Consider the following 16,115-nt stretch of genomic DNA (forward strand, 5'->3'; position numbering starts at 1 on the left):
TATTCCAAGGACACAGAGCTTGTCAAACAGAAAGAGTTTCTGGAACTGGAAGGGAAATGCTGCTGATAAAATCTGGTAGTTGAGGATGGAAGGAGTTTAACTTTCATCTCAGCTCTGTGTTTCTGGTTTTGAGGGGGACAAGACTGGAGTTTGTCTTAACTCTCTAATGACTGGGGTTTTTTAATATATGGCCCCAAATCCAGGAAGGTTCTGCTACATGTAAATGTAATTCTGGCTTTGAAGACAAAATACACTTCTGCTGAGGATGCAAATCTCCACCTACAGCTGCCACACATTTCCCCACAGTGCCTCATCAGATTGTCTGTGTAGTTCTGATGTGATGCCAAAGAATTTTCTAACGAGAATTTGCTAACGAGGATGGCAGTGGTCAGCCTGAAGATTTCCTTGGGGGCTGTTAAAGTGAGTTGCCAGAAATTGAGGCTAAAAAGGGTCATCAGAATTTTAACAAATGCTCTATGACTGTGTTTGAGTCAGCTTGATTGGAATGAGGGTCTTGGAAGGAAACAAGTTCTCCCTGCAATCTCCTAATACTTTATATAAATTTGAGGTCATTCAGAATCTAAAACTATTTCCAAGAAGATAAAATAATAAAGAAACAATTCCCTTTCATTAGAATTTATTATTTGCTGTTTCCAGATAGCACTGGGAATGTACTTTGATGTACACAACACACACTTTGATGTGTGTTGTTACCCAAAGTAATAAAATTTTCCATTCCAGGCTGCCCTGATGATCTCTCTGATCTGGAAGTACTACTCCGAGCCTGTCACGGTGCTTCCAAGCAAATGGTTGGCTCCCCTGGAGCGCCTGGTGGCCTTCCCTACAGGAGTGGCAGGTGAGGAAAAAGACAATTCCCAAGCCCCAAAGCATCCCTGGATTAACAGCAGCTGCTTCTCTGACTCCCAGAGCACAGGGTTCAAATACTTGAGCAGCTCCTCCGTGGGTGTTCAGTTCTGGCTTCTTGAACTGATCACGGAATTTTGTCATTTTTATTTCCACCCAAATAGAGCATTGTCCTCATCTGTATTGAATAGACCCTGGGGAAGATTTAAATTAGAAAATCAAAAAAAATCACCCAAAAGGGAGTTTTCCTCACAGGTGTGCTATGAATAGTTATGTACTTACAAAGCAACGGATTTCAACTTCAGAGGAATTTACTCTTTACCTCTCAAATTCTGAATTTAGGTTCAAGCAAAGCATTCTGTGACTTGCCAGGCCTTAAACTTCAGATATTTTCTCTTGGGTCTGTGGTAGATGGTTTTAGCTGTGGGGTGCCCTCACCACACTTCAGCTCATATTTGTGTATTTGGTGCTCTTTTCCCGACAATCCAGAATTTTTTGGGACCACCCTTGATCTATCACCCCATCTCTTGTATCTCCCTTTTGTATATAAAGAGTTTTGTTCCTGTTGGCCTCATGAATTCTGAGTTTCATGTTTTACACTTCCAAGGTTGTTTTCAGCAGCACAGGTTCCTCTGAGTTACTGATCCAACAACTTGAATCGTGGTTTCTCCCTCTTTTCCAGGAGGTGTGGGAATTACCTGCTGGCTCGTGGTCTGCAATAAAGTTGTGGCTATCATGCTGCACCCCTTCAGCTGAAGGAACCCCAGCAGTCCCTGGACTCCTCAACTGCATTCACATTAATCACTGTTTTAAATTAATTTTTTTTTAAAAAAAGGGACAGTTATCTTTCATGAGACAAGGTCTGGGGCAATCCTTGTTATTCCATTTGGATATCAGTCGGTCCTTTTGATTTCTCTTCCCAGAGTTTGCCTTTCAGTTTGGAAAGAAGAGCATTGCTGGTTATAAAACCTCCTTTTGGGTTTATTCGTGGCAGAGCCATAAGGTTTTGCTGTGGCCTGTTGTCACCAACATCTAAAGGTGTTGGATTTGTGGTTTTAAATTGGAAATGTGCTGGCTTTAGGAATTAATTTGGGAGCCTGGCTGTTTCTTTGCTGTAAAATGTGGTAGCTTCACCCTGAGGTGGGATCATGTTGGGTGGTGCAGAGGGCAGAGGGAGGTGGTTTGCTTGGCTTGGGACAAAAGAGAGTTTCTTTGTGATTTTTTTTTTTACCTTAAAATTGGAATATTCTTGAGCTGTCCTAAAAAAAATAGATGTGTTTAATCAAGATTTTATCTCTGTAAGAGGTTTCTTCAGCTGCCAAACACAGGCTGCTGTCAATGATGCAGAAGACAGTGCTGTTCCTGCAGAGGGGATGCTGATTTAGCTTCCCACTCTGGAATTCCCACAGAGGAATGATCTGTTCTGCCATTCCAGGGCCTTTTCCACCCTGCAGGAAGGAAGGGGCCAGGAGCCTCCAAAATTGGCACTGCCTTTAGAAACCAGTTTAAAAGGTGAGGTTCTGTTGTGTGTATATATATATAGATTAAATATTTTTGTTTGTTTGTTTTTTTAATGTTAATTTAAAAATTGGGATTTTATATTAGGAATTGTATTTAGCCAACATGAAAATAAATATCAAGGTAAAAATGTGATTGAATGTTATGTATAATTGTGATTTTATTAAGGAAATAAAGCTTTTCAACCCATCTTAGGTTTTCTCATCTCTTTTTTAATGTTAACTGCAGTTTTCCTAAACAATCCACAAAACCTCCAAACAAACAAACAAAGCCAAAATGGCAAAATCCAACCCCAAAGGCACCAAAATCCAAGCCAAAACAACACCCCCCATGTTTGTGCATAAGAAAATACTGTTTGAATCAACTGGAGTAATTTATTTTTTTAACTGTTTTTCTAAACCTTTGAAATGTTGCTGCAAGCAGGTTCAGATCTGAATGTCTTTGTCATCTTTAAAAGCTTTTGTAGTGTAATTTCTGACATTTTTAAAAGTGCTACTGCCTTTAAAAATTAGCAGAATGCCTCTAATTTTTCCAAACTTCACATGAATTTAGCAAGTATTTAATGAATTACTGTGAGGAACAAAACACAATCCTCCTCCCCTCGCTTACATAACCTTAAACAAGGATTTTTAGAGGCTTTTTGGGGACTGGCTATGCCTGACTTCTCCAAAACAATGCTTCCCTCTTGCACATTCATCTCTGGATGTCAGCTGGGGAAGTTACCAGGCAAACTGCTTTGATAAGTTCCAACAGTGGGAAAGAATGAGGCTTTAGAGGTTTCTAATGCTTGTGAAAACAATGTAGGAGCAAATTATTTTTATTATCTGTGACTTCTGGAAGCTGTTTGGGGAGTGAAGGAACTAAAAAAGTGGGTTTTTTATTGCATTGTTGGTCCTCACCCAGCAGTGAACCTTAGAAAAGCAGGTTCTCGTGTCAGTGAGCTGACAACAACCTAGCTTCCAAATTCCTGCTCCTTGGGAATGCAAAAACCTGGAAGTTCCTAAACATGGACTAACTTTTACCTGGTAACAGGTAAAAACAATAAGGAATTCTCAATACAACACATTTTTGTGGATACACACCGAGCATAGAATGGTTTTTTTTGTGACAACTGATTGGATTGTTTTGGAAAAAATCATGGAGCCAGCGCTTTTAAGATTTAATAAACATTTCAGTAAAACATTTGTTTTTTAACAATCTGAATGTATAAACTCTCTAAAGGTAAGCTGATGTACTTAACTACCAGAAATCATTGTACATTCTCTGGAGCTGGTTTTAACGAGGAGAGCTGAACCCTCTCCTGGAGTTTGGGATTTGCCTCGCACCCCTCACTTGCTGCTGCTGGAACTCGAGGGGCTGTCTCCTGTCAAACAGCCTTCCCCAAAAACCTCCTTCCTCAGCTGTTTCTTCCACTCCACATCTGCCACCCTGCCTGGCCAGGGGGATTTGCCCAAAAGAAGGTTCATAAGCCCCAAAGGATATTTTCCCCCTGGTCTCAGCAGTGTCCCTGCAGCTCTGGCCTGCCTGGCTCTGGCTGCCTGCTTTGCATTTGGCACCTGAGGTGTGGAGCCCCTGATGCAAACTCTCAACACCCTCTGAGGAGAGGTAGATATTTTTCAGCTTAGCAAAGTCTTTGCTTGGAATTGCTTCTTCACTCCTGGCTTTCTTCTTTTGCTGCTCAGACGGTTTCTTCTCTTCTTTTTCAACTTCTTCCACTGCCTCTCCCTCTTGATTGTTCTCCTTTACTCCGTCTCTTTGAGGATTTTGTTCAGATTTCATCAGACTTTTCAACTTCTGTTTAAGAAACTCTGTCTCTTCTTCCATTTCTTTAATAAATTCTGAAAAACTGCCTTTTTCCATCAGTAGTTTTCCCCCTGAAATATTATGGGGTTAAAGAATATGGAGAACATGAAGCTTTAAAAAGAGCAAGTATCACATCCTTATTTCACTGCTTTGGTTCTTATAATTGATGTTATTTCAAATATTATCTATAATAAATACAACAGTATGGGGCAAGATTTAAACAACATAATTATGCCACTGAATCCAGCTTAATATCTTTATTTTTACTTTTTTCATGGTGTTGAATTTAATTAAATGGATTTAGCTGCCATTATGTACAGCAATGGCTAAATACAGTGCCAGAAAAGTCATGTACAATGCAACAGAGAAACCAGGTGAGATCTGAACTTTTGTCATTTTCTGTTTTTTAAGTGGAATGTAAAGATATGCAGGATTTCCTTTCCCTTAATTCACAGCAGATTGCTTGTGTGGAGCAGAATGTACAGCAACTCCCTCACCTGGAAATGAGGGGGCTCCACTTTTCAGTAGGAAAAGGAACGTGTGTACAGAAATGCATTTTATCCACGCAGGGAATTACTTGTAATGGGTCCTGAGCTCTGCAGAGACTCACAAATACCCCCAAAATGAGACAGAATCCAGGCTTAAAGGAGAAATAAGAAGTTGCAGGAACTAAAAAAGCCATGTAAGGCTTGAATAGAAGTCCAATATCAATGAGAGAAATTCAGATTTCACAGACTCTTCAGAGGTTTACAGGGAGCATCGTAAGCCCTGTGTTTTCTGCCAGTTTTAAATGGCATTTTAAGGACAGATGCTGACTGGGGGGCTCTGGAAAGGCTGCAGGCTTAAAAGGCAGAGTACAAACCTCAGGAGTTATCACATCCCAGGTTACAGGGATGTGACCCTGTTCCACCTGGCTAAATGTGTGCCCTGGAGGTCCCTTGCCATTTGTGACATGTTTAGAATGGTGGCACTCAGACCCTTCCCTAAAAGCCTTAAAGGAAATAGCAGGAATGTTTCTAGAAAGAAAAATGTGAATGAGGGAACAGCAGTGGTTTTTTCTTTCCTCTGTTCTACAGAATTTCTTCAGAATAAAGATGTTCACAGATGAGTCCCCTGTGTGTAACTTTTCCATGAAAACACAGTGGCTGAGATTTACATAAAATCTCCTTCCAGGGATCGCTGTCATGAGGAGGCACTCCCAGCCCTCACAGTCTTGTCCTTTTCCATGGAAACACATTCACATCAGTGATGAAGATTCCCAGCTATCACTTTGACATCAGTGTTTGATTAGTGTGGATTAACAACTGTTAATTATCCTGTTACAGACAGAACACTGAATTTTTACCACCCTGACCAAGAAGTGCTTAGGGAAGAAGAGCAGGGTGGGGATGCCACATCCTGCAGAGCAGCTCTGCTGTCAGTGCAGCACCACCAGCAGCTGTATTTCCCAATCCAGATGATTCTGTGATTTCAGTGACACTTCATTCATCATCTGCAACTAGTTCCTGTCAGCCAGGTGCCAGTGAAGGGCTGTCAGAACCACAAAAATTACCAGGACTTCTGGTAATTTGCAAAGATCAGGTGAATTTCTGAGAGAAACGTTAAACCTACCTCTGTGTGTCCTGTTAGAAGTTTCTGGTGTTGGTACTTCCTTGGTTTCTTCTTTTTCTTTTCTACCCCAGCCATCTGAGCACACTTCTCTTGCTTTACCTTCTCCACCCTTATCTCCTCTTTTCTCCTACAATTGGCAATTAAAAGTAAAAATAACAAGGGAATGCTTCTTTAGTGACTTTTAAAAGAACACAGTAAGTGCAATACTTATAAAAAATTAGCAATTTCTATTGCTGTTACATTCTTTACATCATAGCATTTCTTCTGTACTGTAATCACACTCATGCAAAAGCCACATCCAAGATGATGGATCAGGGTATCCAGGCACATTACTGCAATTTAGGGAATAAGATACATCTTAGCTGAGAGTTTAAACAGGGGGTTGGATTTGGATCCAGCTCTTTCCCACCTTTTTTAGCTGCATTGGATTTTTCTCTGTATCCTGGTGCTGAGACAGCAGCAGTTCTCTAAAACTCTCTTTATCTACTTGTACTGATCTGTCTGCTCTCAGACCTGTTGAACAGGACAAGCATTAGCAATACAGTAATTTCTGGAATTAGGTTGCTGATATAAATAAAAGATGCCTCTGACAACTGAAAATACTATGTATGTGACCAAGAATTTAAAAATATTTTTATAATGGATATCCTAGTGCTCTTTAAAACAAAGAAATCATTTGTTCTGCAGAATCTATAAATGCTGAAATGGGACACAAACCTGGATTTCTGAGCCTTTTCATCTGTACATCAGTGCATTCTAAACATACATCTATGCATAAATTTATATAAAAACCTAATACAATGTCCTGTCCAGATAGAACATGTAAAATCAGACAAGTGTGTCTATGCCCCAGAGCCCACATGGGCTAAATTTTTGGTTCCATTCTAGTGTTGATTTCAAAGGTGTGCTATGAAGCCTCAGGGTTCAGTTTCCTAAATTTGCATCTTTATGGAACCCAGCTCATGGGAAATGCTTAACACTATCTGAAATACCCGTGGTCTTTGGAAGAGATTCCAAGGGAATGCCTGAATGAGACGTTCAGAGAAATACGGATATGAGATGGAGCAGATGAGTATATTGTTCCTGCACTCTGTTTTTGGAATAACTTGGGCACAGGTACAGCAGCTGAGAAAGTTGCTACCACCAGAGCAGCAAAACCAGGATCTTACCCACATCCACATCCACACATATTCCCAATTTTGAGCTCAGAAATCAGAGGATAAAACACATAAAAATGCTTCGCAGCTGGGCGGTGAAAGGGATGCTGGTGACCAGCCTGGACTGACTCTGATGATGAGGAATTGATTTCCAAGCTGCACCAGTTTTTTCTCCCAGTTGCTCCAGCTTTTCCAGCCGGGATGAGTGGGGCGTTCCCCGGGATCGGGACTAGGGGGCGCTGCCCCCCCAGGTGAGCCGGAGCTCCTGGAATTCCATCGCTCCATCCAATAAATCCACAAGGAAGCCTCATCCCAGACATTTATCAGCACCGCTAAAAAACCCGCCTCCAAATTTCCTGCTGGCTAAAAAACTTCTGTGAACGTCAACTATTAGAGAATAATGATCTGAAGAGGCAACTCTTCAGAAATCTGCTAAAGGAAAATTCAAGCCAAGAGTGAAAAGGAAAACAAATTGTCAGCAATTGCAGCTATGGGTTTCCAAATGCATTAACTGGCAGAGGATGAAACCTTTTCCTAAAAATTCCAGAGGACTGGGCAACTTTGCTTGGAAGATTTTCATTACAAACTATCATGTCTCTCCCAACAAAGCTCCCTTATCTTGCTTGAAGGAAAGAAGAATTTAAATAATAACAGCGGTTTAAGTACCATAATTAAATAGCAATATTCAATTTCTATTGAATACAAGGCCATATGTGAGTAAAATTTTAAAAAAATGATAGTTATGTGGTGTAACTAAAATAGGAATTCAGAGTTTCATAAAAAATGTGTCTGATTTGGGATGAGAACCAGGAATATGTAAGTTTTTTAATTTTACACCTTGAAGGTGTACCAAGGTTTTCCCTGTAGTTCACTGGTGATTGAGGCAGAGTTAATGGGTTTGTAAAGGCAATGAAGAGGAAAGAAATAAGCAACTGAGTATGATTCTGTATTTATGCCACAATTTGAGGAATTCTGTGGAGAGCACTTCCAGCAGAGAGGTTTGCTAAGTGCTCTTTGGTTCCCACGTGAAGGAAGCCCTGATTTCTGCTTCACTTTAGGAGCAGCAATATCTGAGCAGTGTTTTCCAGAGGTGCTTCAGCCAGGGAAGTCCATGTTTAGGTCATTCCATCCCAAATTCTGGCCGTAGTGGAGGCAAACTGGGGCATCTCAAACAGCGCTGGTCGGTTTTAATCAGCTGAATCCCACTCCAGAGAGCTGCTCTTGGAATGCTGGATAGCCAAGACTGCATGGAATTCAGTCCATTTATATATATATATATATATATATATATATATATATATATATATATATATAAGTACATATATAAATATATATATATATAAATATATATATGTATACATGTATATATATAAGTATATATAAATATATATATATAAATAGATATATTTTTATATATGTATATATATAGAGAGAATAGATATTTCTCCCCAATATCTATGAACATCCATGTGAAATAAATATTCTTTACCAAAGAGTTCTTTCTTCCTTGGTAGAACTTAATTTATATTATTATTATTTTCTATCATTCAAGCCTTTAAACCACATAAATCTTTTCACCTTTTCAGCCCATACAAAAGCACTACTTTGGCATTTAATTTGGAATAAACCTCCCGGTTCTAAAACAGTGGGAGTGTCACTTAACAAGAGAAGAAGATGATTACAGACATACTTTGGTCATTAGGAAGCCAATCACTTCTGTCCCTCAGGGCTTTTGGCATCCGATTTGCATAAATATTCTGTATGTAAAGTTGCCGATCCTTTTCCTAAGAAGAAATAAACACCATTAAACTTCTAATAGGCATTAAAAAATACTTTTTACCTACTTAATTTTCCTATGTTGGGTGAAACCCATCAGGGATTTCACCTTTTGCCAGACACACGTGGTGGCTTTGTCATTTACTTTTTCCCAAACTAAATATTTTTTTGCCTTTACTTCCTCTTTTTCTGTTGATTTTTAAAAATTCATTTACTCAGTGCCCTTGTCATATGCTCAGTTGGTTTAAAACCTGTTGCTCTGGTGGTGACATGAACTCCAGAGGCACATTTTGACATTTATTTAGCAAGATTCCTCTTTCCTTAATGAAATCTTTAAACACAGAAGACAGACCTCAGTAACAATCTCATCACTCCAGTTTTCAGTTGGAAAAAAGAGGAGCTTCATTTATTTGGGAAAATAAGTTATCCTGGAAATGGAATGTCCCAAAATAGGACAGGTTCCTAAAACTATGAATTTGCCGGGATCAACTCTGTTCTGGCACAGAAATAAGCTTGCTAACCATGTCTGGTTTTCTTTGTGTTGAATCAATAGAAAATTTTGTGGATCTAAATAGAAAATTCAGAGACCTGGATGCACAGAAAATGGTGTGGACAAGAGATGAAACAGAGCTATTTTAGAGAAGTGTTAAGGTGAGAACTGCACTTTGGAATAATTTGCATTTTGGGGACAGTTTTATATTAGTGCTCTTGATACTATAATTGTTCCCATCTCCAGATCTGCACGTCCAGGAGGAGATCAGACTCTGAGAGGGAAAAATCACTGCCAAGTACCAGGAGGAAACTTCTGCACCTACTACACAGGGAAGAGGGATAAACAACACCCCTGTGCAGAAATCCCAACCTCCATGAACCTTCAGGAACTGCCTGTCCTGCCCTTCACAATGTCTGGGAAAACTCCCTTTAACAACACATCTTCCACAGATATTTGATTCCATTTAGGGGGACAAAGCTCCCCAATGGGATCACCTTGACAGAGAAATATATATATAAATAAGTGTATTTTAATTGTGTTACAAACACAGTTATGAAAAAGCCACAAGGGATTCCAGGTTTTCTGGAATGTGTATTGTTTGTTTCTTTTATTACAATTCATATGACATCCCATTCCTAGCAGTTTTGGGTTTAAATCCATTCAGTTTACCTGTATTTGGAATAAATCAAATGTTTGATTTACAAGCATTACAAAAAGTGCTGAACTGAACCTATTTTTCCCAAAACCATTTACCTAAAAACCAAACTGGAATTTGAGCAATCTCTTGAAACATTTCCACGAGTCTTTTTGTTAAACTCTAGTTTTGCAGGTTGTAATATTTGGCTCATTTTGATTTGTTTCTGTGAGAGAGCTCATTTAAAGTGAGTAGATGAATATATCTGACCCTAATCTGGTGAAATGGTAACACATTGCTGTGGGTTTTGATTCAATTTCTGATAGATTAATCTCTGTTTCAATTCATTATTGAACTGCTTCTAACAAATAGACTCCACAATGATGTCAGAATTTGAAATTTTTGTCTTTTTTAGTAGATTATAGACTCAAAGAAAAATTCCACTAGTAAATGCTGTAAAAGAAGAAAAAGGAATAGGCAACAATAAATACTTGAATTTTCCTGTAGAGACAGAAACCTGGGTAAAATCTGGGATACCTTAATTTTTTGGTGAACGATGTTAATTTCCATTAGCAAGTCTTTTGTGATCATTGTAGCTTCCAGGAGTTTTTTACTCTCACTTGCCAGCCAACGACTATAGGTGCTGTTGTTCAGCTTCAGCTGCATTTCCAGATGCTTAAAAAAGTGACAGATTTTACCATATGGATGTACCCAGTGTGACAGTTGGAAAATGTAAGTTCTTAAAAGATTTAAAATATACATATGCTAATATAAGGAAATTTAAGCTCATAATTATATATAATAACAATTATTATCTTCTTATTGTCATATAAATAATATTATAAATTATATTGTAAACAATGCATGAAACTATACTGAAGTATCTGAAAAATTAATTTCAAAGTAAGAAAAAAAAAGGTTTAAAACCTATTTTCACTAGACAAAAGAAAAGATCTTAGCATCCAATCATAAAAATAAGGCTGTGCATTATATTTCTGATGGATTAATTAATACACCATATTTGAGAAATGTTAAAGTTTTCTATTCACAAAGACCTATGAACTGTGGTAGAATAAAGAGGCTTAGTGTAATTGAAAATTTGGTGATTTATTGGGTTCTTTATCTTCAGAACCCAGGGCCATGTACTAAAATTCCAGTTCCTAAAAGTACCAGGTGGAAACTCAACCCTGTGTGCTTTTTATAGCTGCACACTCCTGGAAACAGAAAGTTTTTAAAAGAGGGTCTGAATTCAGCTGTTCAGATTTACAGTTTCTCTTAAGATTTCCTGGCTCTTTATTTATTTCTATGAATAACAGACCCCACATGAAACAGAAATTAATTCCTGGAGGACCATGGAAATTTCACTCGTTTTGTAGTAAAATTTTGTTACTATCTTCTTTTGTGCTGAGGTCAGTGAGAGTAAAGAAACATGAGATATTAAAAGGGGGTGAATTATTTCCTCTTGAACTTCCTTACGCTCAGGAGAACACTGGATTAAACAGCAGCCAGTGTTACAGGATTATATCAGAATCATTCCTGTGATAGGAACTAGCTAAACATTTTCCACTGTTCCTGCACTGAAATCTCTCCTGCTCGATGATCCTTGTGATTCCCTCCCAGTTTAGGATATTCTACCACCCTACATTCCACAAACACAACAATTTGCAGGCATTACCTGTATCCTCTCATCCTTTGCTTCCAATGTTTTGTTAAGGACTGACAACCTGTGACTGAGTTCCTCCCTCTCCGCCAGAGCTTTGTCTTCTGACAGCAAAACCAAAGTCTTCAGATCACCATTAGTTCTCCTCAGCTCCGCTTCTACTTTTTTGAGCTCCTTGGCCATGTTTTTCTCCACCTCCTGGGACATCTTGAGGAGTTTGCTGAGCTCTGTGGTCTCCTTGCGATGTCCTGCCAGCAGCCCTTGCAGGTGGCTCTCGGCGTTGTTGTACCTGCCGATGGCCCTGGCGTGCCGGCGGTTCAGCTCTTTCAAAGCCTGGTTCTCCAAGCTCGACGCCTCGATTTTCCTTCCAATGTCAAATATTTCGTTCTTCAGCTCTTTGATTTTGTGGAGCCTGGCTGAGGATATTCGCTGGGCCGTGGCGTTTCTGTCCTGGTAAACCACCCCGCTCTGCAGGGTTACAAAGGAGGAGCTCAAACACGGGGCTTTTGCAGCCGGCCATTTCTTCCATCCTGCGGAGTAAATTGGCATTGAGAGACAGAAATTGAGACAAATCAATCACTGAGTGGCTTTTCTGCTCACATAAACTCCTACTGCTAATGAGCTACTACTCCTAAACTGCTCATCCAGCTACAGAATTGTGGTTTCTTCACAAAATGCCCCAAAACTCTGTTGTTCAGTGAGCAGCCTGCTGTAGGGGAAGGTTCCCTGCCCGTGGCAGGGTTGGAACAAGATGATCTTGAAGGTCTCTTCCAACACAAACCATTCTAGGGCTGTCTGATTCAAATAATTCACAGACAAATGCATTAAATATTTTATATCTCTGTGACTTTCTGCGGCTGTAGCGGACCTCAGCTAGCAGCCAATGGAAATAAATGGAAATAAATCAATGGAAATCAATTTTCAAGCCATGGAAATCAATTTTCTGCCTGTAAATCATGCACTTCACTAACATAGCCACAATCTGATGAACCAAATGAAACCCATCAGAATCTACACCTTGAATAGGTGAATGACAAAAAAAAACCCAAAAAATAAAAAACCCAACAAAAAACAACAGAGTAACTTACAGGTCTGCAAGGACTCAAAAACCAACATGCCCCAAACAGCACATGGTTAAAATCCCTGCAGCTGGGATTTCAAACCAGATTTCTATAGCTTTCCAGTCAGCTTTGAATTAAATGACATTTTTAAACCTTAAATGCTCATTGTATAGAACAGGTGTGCAGTTGTCTATGTGGTTTCTAAAAAGCAATTAAAAATACATTAATGGGCTACTTCTCAGTGTGTTGCTCCCATTTGCCTCTCCTTAAGGACAGGATTCTGGCTGAATTACTCTAATTTTCTCTTCCTGAAGCAGGATTAGAATTTAAAAATAGTCAAGACTGTAAATCTGAGTGTGTTCCCCTTTTTCAGGCATATATTCAATTCCTCTACAGCTCTCATGGCATTCTCAGGCAGTATTTTCCTATGAAGTTTATTACAATTTATAGATCACCTCACATTTTATGGATAAAACAGGCAAGGTCCTGACTTAAAAAAGTACCAGAATAAAAGGACAGATCATTCCAAGTATTTTTGTTGATTCCAGTATTTTCTAAAACACAATTCCACTGCAGGAAAGCTACAATAAGTATTGCAAAATTATCTTACTATTTTATTTTGCCAGAATGGACTCAGAGGAATGAATAAAAAGTGCAAACACCTTTCTGCAAAAGCTTTCAGAAATACTGTAAAATGTATTTCATTTCCAGTAGTCATGGGAAAGCAAAAAAATGAACACTTTACCCAACTGATAGATAACATCTATAAATATATACAATAATTTATTCACCACAGGTAGAGGTCAATAATGACTTTTTGCTGAATAAAAATAATGACCTAAAAAATGTCATTATTTTTTCTGGTCTGCTACTTTCATGCCAGTATAACTTCTTGACAGCAGCATATAATAACAGAGACTATAGCAGAGACAGTGGTTCTTCTGGGTTTTTTTGATTGATTTCCATCTTGTAGGTTTGGTAAATCAAGATGAAATTTTGAAGCTCAGCAGAAAAAGGGTTGCTGCTTTTCCACTCATTTTTGTGCTGTGGCCTGGTAAGATTTAAGGATTTAAGAAAAGATGAATCTAGATGGTAAAAGATGCAGGCATGGAGAGATTCTTCACTGTTAACAGTGGCATAAATTCCATGTACATTTACATGTTCATTCTCTGTGCTCATTCCATTGAGGCACAAATTCATTTCATAGGATACACCATGACCCTGCTGGCCACAAAATGGCTGTTTTCTGGTCAAAACTGATGCTTTTGTGCATTATTTTTGCTCATTTTCCTTATGAAAGGCTTTTTCAGACTCAAACCAAAATGTGGCAGAGCCCTTTTTAGGTCCTTGGGTTAAAGTTGAGGAATGAGGATTGCCAAGGGGCTCCCACATCCCAGGTGATTCTTCTCCCTTTGAATCACAGAGTTTTGTGGGGTAACACATTAGGGAGTCTCTCCCTCTCTTCCCTCCCTTTACTGGTGTTTGAAACAGAATTTATCATATCCTTTCACTGAAAAACTGTTGTCCCTGCTTGCTAATTACTGAAAAAAAAACCAAACAAAGAAAACCAAAGAAAGTGAATAATGATATTTCTTAAAAGAGTCTCATACTACCAGAAAACAAATTTACCTTTTCTATCACCTTGGGCATGGAGACACGGTCCACATTTCTTTCTTTCCTTTCTTGCCTTATCCTTTTTCTGTGTTTTCTTCTCTTCAGCTCCTGGTGTTTCTAAAAGTTTGTGTCCTCTGACTCTTTCAGGGTCAGCCACTGAAAATGCTCTTGCAAGCATCACTGGGAGAATGCTCACTTGTGTCTTTCTCTAAGAGGTCACCACTCTACCTGGGATTTCACAGCATTTCATGTCATAAAAATAGCATTAATCACATTTTTCAAGAATTAGACAGCAAATCAGATCACAAAATTAATTAATCCCTTAAAACAGCACGAAAACCACCTTACCTGCCATATTAACACTCTAAGCAGAGGATAAAGAAGAACCTAAAACTATTTTAATATGCTTGTAAAAAGCATGTATTTAGCATAAAATAAATATTTCTAAGTTATTTTATAGGTATTTCTGAAAAATTGTTATGCTGATTTTTTTTTTCCCCTTTTTTTTTTCCCTTGCCAAGGTGACTGGGAAGTGCAAGAACAGATCAGTTTATTCACCTGGCAGAATTATTTAAACATTGCTGTTCTGGTAAAAATTATTTCTTGGGATATGGCTTGATACCCATTCCATTTTCTTATTATTATGTTCTAATCTATTTCAGGTGAGGAGAGGCAAGTTTTGCCTTGAGCCACAATTGTGGAAAGGATTTAGGTTCTAAACATACCCCAAAGTGAGATTAAAACACAAAAGAGGTTAAATGTTGGGACCCAAAGTTTGACTTCTATTTTCTGCATATAAGAGGAAAAAAATAGAAAAGCAGGAAAATATTTGCTAAGAGAGGCTTTTGAGAGTGGCAATGTCACATTCACCTCATAGCAACAACAAAACCACAGAGAAATTCATCTTTGCTCCCTTAAAATTCATTTATAAACAAAAATTCTTACACAATAGAAGGATAAGTTGTATATTTTGGGGGTCTAAAAGGAGCATGGCAACTGTGGAAAGGAAATTTGAGGGGAGTTAAAATGATGTTTTATTTTCACATGGGTTTTAACATGTCCCCTTCACTAACAAAATATGAAACTATTTTCTTAGAACCTTCTAACTCCTTTGTTGGCTTTTTTGCTTTGTGCTGGCATTTCATTTTAAATTAAATTTCTTAAAGGGGAGAGGGGAATTACATAGCTCCCAAAGAAAATTAAAAAACGTAATTCAGGATTGCACAGAACATATTAGGCTGAACCAAAACAGTTTCATTACTCTTAATTCCTCTGCATGAACAATTTTTCCTTGTGGAATACTGAGAAATGCCACAGTCCTGCTAAATCTGAGGCAGTGCAATAACCCACAAGAGATGAGAAATCATATTTTGAGCATTAGACAAAGCCCAGGTTGGTTCACAGATCTGTATTTGTGTTAAAATTTGATTTGGCACTGCCAACACTTTCTAGGCAAATTGTCTTTAAAGCAAATTACCTAAAATTAAACTTAAAACTTCTGCTTTAATTTGTTTTGATGAGAAGTGTGGCCTGAATCTGCTCATCCAGAGCAGGTGTGGAGAAGTAAATAAAATAGAAAAGGAGAAGGCAGGAAAAGCAAAGGCGAAGCAGAAGAAGCAGAGATATGAAATGAAAGATACTGCGATAGAAATAAAAAAAAGGGGGCTGGAATGGACAAACAACAGGAGAATTTATGTTGAAAAGGAACAGGAATCAAATAATTAGAGCCAAATGCCTGTGTCGAAGATGAAAATGTCCTGGCACCCCCTCAGTGTCCACCTGGACACACAATCCAAGACCCAACACCATGTCCTGGCACTTTATTTAAGTCTGGAAATCAGGGTCCACCTGACACACAATCCAAAACCCAACTCCATGTCCTGGCACATAAATAAAGTCTGGAAATCAGTGTCCCTGCTGGACA

At 38.6% G+C, this 16,115-nt stretch overlaps 3 protein-coding genes across 3 annotated transcripts in view; 2 read left to right on the top strand and 1 right to left on the bottom strand.

Annotated features, from left to right (window-relative positions):
* Nucleotides 1-2,571, top strand: part of GET1 (guided entry of tail-anchored proteins factor 1) — a 6,639-nt gene extending 4,068 nt beyond the window's left edge. The window contains 3 exon segments of the mRNA XM_058863075.1: nucleotides 350-420; nucleotides 742-856; nucleotides 1,547-2,571. Coding sequence (XP_058719058.1) covers nucleotides 350-420; nucleotides 742-856; nucleotides 1,547-1,620 — 260 coding nt within the window. The 3' untranslated portion in view covers nucleotides 1,621-2,571.
* B3GALT5 (beta-1,3-galactosyltransferase 5) overlaps nucleotides 1-16,115 on the top strand; it is a 359,311-nt gene that overhangs the window by 274,651 nt on the left and 68,545 nt on the right. The window lies entirely within an intron of this gene.
* Nucleotides 3,711-14,369, bottom strand: LCA5L (lebercilin LCA5 like). Its single transcript, XM_058863119.1, has 8 exons — nucleotides 14,207-14,369; nucleotides 11,532-12,046; nucleotides 10,394-10,531; nucleotides 8,644-8,737; nucleotides 6,206-6,309; nucleotides 5,797-5,923; nucleotides 3,903-4,256; nucleotides 3,711-3,814 (listed from the first exon to the last, which is right to left on the bottom strand). Exons 1-8 carry the CDS (start codon nucleotides 14,367-14,369, stop codon nucleotides 3,711-3,713), a joined length of 1,599 nt encoding a protein of 532 aa, XP_058719102.1.

Source organism: Poecile atricapillus, chromosome 1, assembly GCF_030490865.1.
Source record: "Poecile atricapillus isolate bPoeAtr1 chromosome 1, bPoeAtr1.hap1, whole genome shotgun sequence".
Lineage (NCBI taxonomy): Eukaryota > Metazoa > Chordata > Aves > Passeriformes > Paridae > Poecile > Poecile atricapillus.